The following is a 5,666-nucleotide window of genomic DNA, read 5'->3' on the forward strand; positions in this document are numbered from 1 at the left end:
AAACCCTGTCTCGAAAAACCAAAAAAAAAAAAAAAAAAAAAGACTTAAAATGTGATGTACATATTATCTGGGGCCAGTTTTGTAGGTTGTCTTTATAATGTTAATCACTTCTAGATAATGTCAGCTTTTCATGCCTCATTCTCTTATGTACTGGCTACCCATGTTGTTATAAATTCATACTATCCAGTAGATCTCCAGCACCCATTACCTTATCCCACAGAAGTGTGATATTTGTACTGTATAATAAATGTAGTAAATAGACCTAAGGCACAGGTGCCTCTTGAATATGAAAAAAAGACTAGATTGCCTGAGAAACTGATTTTAAAATTTTGTACAATATTATTAAATTTAACCTAATTAGCAACTTGTCACTAGTGATTACCATATTGGACAGCCTGGTTATAAAACATTGGCATAGGATATGCTAAGGAAGTTATTTCATGTTGTGCTTTCTTTGAGTTGCTTTAGAATTAAGTGTCCAACTAAAGAATAAGAGGTTAAGTTTGTTTATTCTTTGTTATAACCAAGACTACATTTTTCTCAGCTAAGGATAAAGATAAATATTTCTACTTCAAATAAAAATCAAAATGTGTTTTTGGTTGATGTTTCATAACTATTATTTGGAGTTTTAGATTAAAAATAAAAATGAGGGGCTGGAGATGCCTATGTGGTTAAGAACTCATGCTGTTCTTTTAGTTAAGTTCTTAGTGTTGGATGGTTCACAGCTACCTGTGACTCAAGCTCTATTGGGATCTGGATCTATAACCTCTGACCTCCATGGGTACCCTCACACGTGTGCACTGCCCCCCCCCCCTTAAACATATTATAGAAATGTAGAAGGCGAAAGTATTGTTTTGGAACGTCAATTCCCTTCCATTTTACAGAGAGAGTACAAAAGAACTAGTTAAGTCAGAGTTTCCTTTCCCTTTGAAGTTTTTACATGTTGAAGATAATCATGGTAATGCTTTGTTTTTACATTTTTAATATTTGAGTGGAAGTTCTATGTAATATCAAGCTTCTTTGTAAACTCCAGATGAATTTAGATATTACTTCTGAACTAGTGATGAAGAATAAATGTGTTTATGTTACAAAATTAATCTTTGTCTAAGAAGAATCATGCCCTCAGTTGAGGTTTGTATGTTGAGTGTCATTAAATTGGTCAAAATTGATTTATTTTTTTTTATTAAAAAGAAGCAAAAATTTGAAGTATAGTTCTGATTGTACAGCAATATATTCTGCCTTTTAAAAAAGTGAACTAAAGTTCTATGGAATATTGATTCTACTATATATAATTCTACTATGTATGTAGTACAATTTCATACCATATGTACCATTTTGTATGGTATTGGTGGTTGCTAATTAACAGTTGAATATTATTCAGGTCTTTGAAAAGAACTAAATTATTTCAAACTCTTGCTTTGTTGAAGGCCTTAGTCTTTCCTAGACTTTTGTTCTCAATAAATTTCTCTTCATATTTCACAGTAATATGAGTACGTTCTCATTTTCTTGTGTTTTTTGTGCGTTTACATGTTCATGTGTGTATGCATGTGTGTGAAGATCAGAGGTTGATGTCAGGTGTCACTCCACTTTTTTATTTTTTTATTTTATTTTATTTTGATTCAGGGGCTCACTGTAGTAATCCTAGCAAGCCTGAAATGTCTTACGTAGACTAGGCTGATCTTAAATTCAGAGATACTTCTGCATCTTGAGTTCTGAAATTAGAATCATGGGCCACTGTGGCCATCTCCACCTTATTTTTTTGAGAGAGGGTTTCTCACTGAACCTGAAACTCAGTGAGTGGCTGGACCAGTGGCCAGGAAGTTCAAGGGCTCTGCTTCCCTCTTCCTCCTGCCCTGAGGTGGAGTTACCTCTGCGTGGCTTTTTATGTGGATCCCCCACATCCCACATCAGGCCCTCAAGTGTGAGCTGAACTTTCACTCACCGAGCTGCCTCATTGACCCTAGTCTTTTTCCTGGTCCTGAAATCAGTTTGCAGTCACCATCATTGATCTCTCCCTTCTTTGTATTACAGTATGAAGGGTTGCTGATAGGTGCTCCTCTCCACCGTCTACTGTGTGGGGTCCCGGAACTTGCACTTAGTATCTGCTGCTGAGACTTCTCCACTTCCAGGAGAGGGGGGAATATGGATGGATGAGGGTAGGGCAGCTAACGGTATCTGCCACAGTCACTTGCCCACTTTGATTGGAGTACCCAGATAACATTGCAAAATAAGCAACGTCGAGTGCTTGGCATCAAATACTACAATATTATAAGTCAGTTGTAGGGAAAATGAAGGAGATTGTAAGGAGACCAGCAGAAATACAAAAAAAGCAAAATTACTTTCTTTGGCTTTCTAAAGCATTTCTTTTGCTTGGGGAGATCAGATAATACATAAATTACAAAACTTTACTCATGCTGTGAATAAAGGGGATTTCTTTTTTCAGGGAAGCATTTCTGCATTTCTAGAGGACTAAAATTTTAATTGATGTACTTTTTTATTATTTTATTTTATTTTGGTGTTTTGAGACAGGGTTTCTCTGTGTAGCTTTGGAGCCTGTCCTGGAACTAGCTCTTATAGATCAGGCTGGCTTCGAACTCACAGAGATCCGCCTGCTACTGCCTCCCTAGTGCTGGGATTAAAGGCATGTGCCACCATCACCCAGCTTAATTGACATACTTCTAAATTAAAATACAGAGTTTTATTTTTATTTTATTGAGACAGGGTCTTGTAACAAGATAGGCTCTTGTAATGTAACCCAGAGTGGCCTGGAACAGTCTTACCTTAGTTTTACAAATGGGTAAATCAGAGATTTGTTTAGAATGTTGTTCATGTTTAGTATTGATTTTCAATCCAAAATGGAAAAGGAAGCCTAGGAAACAGCTCTTGAGAAATTTGTATTGTGTATAAGCTGGCTGTTCTATCCTTAATTTCAATATATGATAAAAATAGCCTTGCTAATGAAGTAATTTATGGCAACTTACATTTGACTATTTTTATTATAATTTATCAACTTGTGAAAATAAGAAAAGTTTTTCCCCCTTCTAAAGTGTGTATGGGAATTAGAACTACAGTAACTTAAGGTTTCCCAATGTAATGAATTATCGTGTAGAAAGAACACTGGAAAACTGTAAAAAAAATAAATAAATAAGCCGGGCGGTGGTGGCGCACGCCTGTAATCCCAGCACTCGGGAGGCAGAGGCAGGCGGATCTCTGTGAGTTCGAGGCCAGCCTGGTCTACCAAGGGAGTTCCAGGACAGGCTCCAAAGCTACAGAGAAACTCTGTCTTGAAAAACCAAATAAATAAATAAATAAATAAATAAATAAATAAATAAATAAAAAAAAAGAAAACTGTAAGAGGAGGTGTCACAAAGTTATGAAAGAGGACAGGGGCGCAAACCTGGAGTGTCCTACAAAATAGTAGGTTAGGTAGAATTTGTATATGTGAATTTTTTTTCTGTTTCTTTCTTCTTCTTTCCTTTTTTTTTTTCCTCCCCCCACTTGAGACAGGGTCTCTATGTAACCCTGACTGTTTTGGAACTCACCATGTAGACCATGCTGGCCTCAAACTCAGAGATCCACCTGCCCGCCGAATACTGGAACTAAAGGCATGTGCCACCACACCCAGTTTGTATATTTTTTAATCATAAAAAATTTTTTCCAAAGCATAAGCTTTTAAGAGAAGACAGCTGTAGAACATTCTGGTTTTGGATATACTATATCGCCTACCTACTCTTTTATTAGTAGACATTTAATCCTTCACAGTTCTTCGGTAAACCAGGGGAAAATCATTTGTCTCTTTAAAATTTTATTTAATCTTATGTTTATTTATGAGTTGTGCTGTGTGTGTGTATATGTGTGTATGTGTGAGTAATGGTGAGTGTGCCCCTGCTGTGTGTGTGTATATGTGAGAGAGAGAGAGAGAGAGAGAGAGAGAGAGAGAGAGAGAGAGAGAGAGAGAGAGAGAGAGAGAGAGAGAGAGAGAGAGCGAGCATGCTCACGAGCATGAGCATGTGTGTCACCATATGTGTATAGAAGACAGAGAACAACTTTTGGGAGCCGGTTCTTTTCACCATGTAGGTTTTGGAGGGTACTCAAACTCAGATTGTCAGGATTGGAGACAAACACCTTTATTTACTGGGCTCTGGCTCCCAATTTTAAATTTTTTTTTTTTAAAGATTTTTTGAGACAGGGTTTTGTTGTGTAGCCTTGGCTGTCCTGGAACTAGCTCTGTAGGCCAGGCTGGCCTAGAACTCAGAGATCTGCCTGCCTCTGCCTCCTGAGTGCTGGGATTAAAGGTGTGCACCACCACTGACTAGCCCAATTTAAATCTTAAATGATGAATTATTTAACATAAAAACCACATATCAGGATTTTGAGGATTACTGAAAAGAACATTGAGTAGCAGAAATAACATTTTGAATTTTCCAGTATGATGAGAACTATCAGTATCTTAATAAAATTTTGACATTAGTCATCCATTAAAGAAAGTTAAAGCAAAATATAATATTGCTTACTTACATAAAGTAATATAAATGTGAATAATTTTTTTCTTAAGTATATATATAATTGTCTTAAGTTTATATAATTACTAATGACAGATTTTTTTTTAAGTAAAATGATAATTTTGCTTGGAAGCTTTAAACTGCTCATCATTTTCCAGTGGAGTATTATTGTATGAACTATTTAGGAAAGAAATGAAGAAGGAAGAGTTCTTTTCAAATATGCGTGTATTCTTACCAGGCTTATTATGTTTCTCTTCATTTACAGGCCTTTCTGCAAATGTGTAATCTGCCTGTCAAAGTGGTGTGTAGGGCAAATGCAGAATACATGTCTCCATCTGGTAAGTGTGTGTTTTCTGTTAATACTGTTTATTCTTTTGTACTGAGGATTGAACCTAAGGCCTTGAACCTGCTAGGTCAGTTCCTTACCACTGGCTGTATTTCTAGCCCCCGTTATCAAATCCTAAATTTATTTTTCCCCCTTTGAAGACTTATCTTTTTAAAGTAGCAGTTATAAGCTTAATCATGAAGGCCTATGTCTATTTATGTCACCTCTGGTCTGAGGTTTTTAACTGGATGTTCAGTACATATGTGATACTACATTTCCCCTTATTTATATAGGGTTTTCCTTACCTGAAAGCAAATTTTAATGTTAATGAATTTTTCAGCATCCCTGAGTTATATTTCCTATAGAACAAGTAGAAGAAAAAAGCACGTGAAATAATTAAATCGTCAACTTTCTTTTAGTATTTTAAAGTACTTTTAATAAAGCTTGGCTCTTCTGAATGATGACAGTGATCTGTGTTACATGCTAGTGGATTTAGTGATGAGGATGATTTGTGTGTTAGATGCCAATAGATCTAACTAGTCTTAAATCAATGAGATTCAAATAATTCATTCAAATGTCTCAAAGCTAATTAAATGTTAAATATAATGTCACAGATTATTTTCATTTTGGTTTTGCTAAAGCAATAACTACACAGAATCATTCTTTCATGAATAAATGATTGTGTATAATTGATTAGTGTAGGTATGCTATATAGCTTTTTATGCATATAAAATTTGTTAATCTCTTCATTTTGATATGGTGATTATTTAGCAATTAGCGGTGTTTAGCATTTTATTTTCACCCTTTAGTTTTTTTTTTTTTTTTTTTTTTTTTTTTTT

General features: G+C 35.4%; 1 protein-coding gene across 2 annotated transcripts in view; it reads left to right on the top strand.

Annotated features, from left to right (window-relative positions):
* Mtx2 (metaxin 2) overlaps window positions 1–5,666 on the top strand; it is a 51,361-nt gene that overhangs the window by 30,687 nt on the left and 15,008 nt on the right. For both annotated transcript variants that reach the window (XM_005346603.2, XM_026778768.1), the window contains exon 4: window positions 4,768–4,840. In XM_005346603.2, coding sequence (XP_005346660.1) covers window positions 4,768–4,840 — 73 coding nt within the window. The remainder of the gene's footprint in view (window positions 1–4,767; window positions 4,841–5,666) is intronic.

The sequence above is a fragment of the Microtus ochrogaster genome, chromosome 4 (genome assembly GCF_000317375.1).
Source record: "Microtus ochrogaster isolate Prairie Vole_2 chromosome 4, MicOch1.0, whole genome shotgun sequence".
In the NCBI taxonomy this organism is placed as follows: domain Eukaryota; kingdom Metazoa; phylum Chordata; class Mammalia; order Rodentia; family Cricetidae; genus Microtus; species Microtus ochrogaster.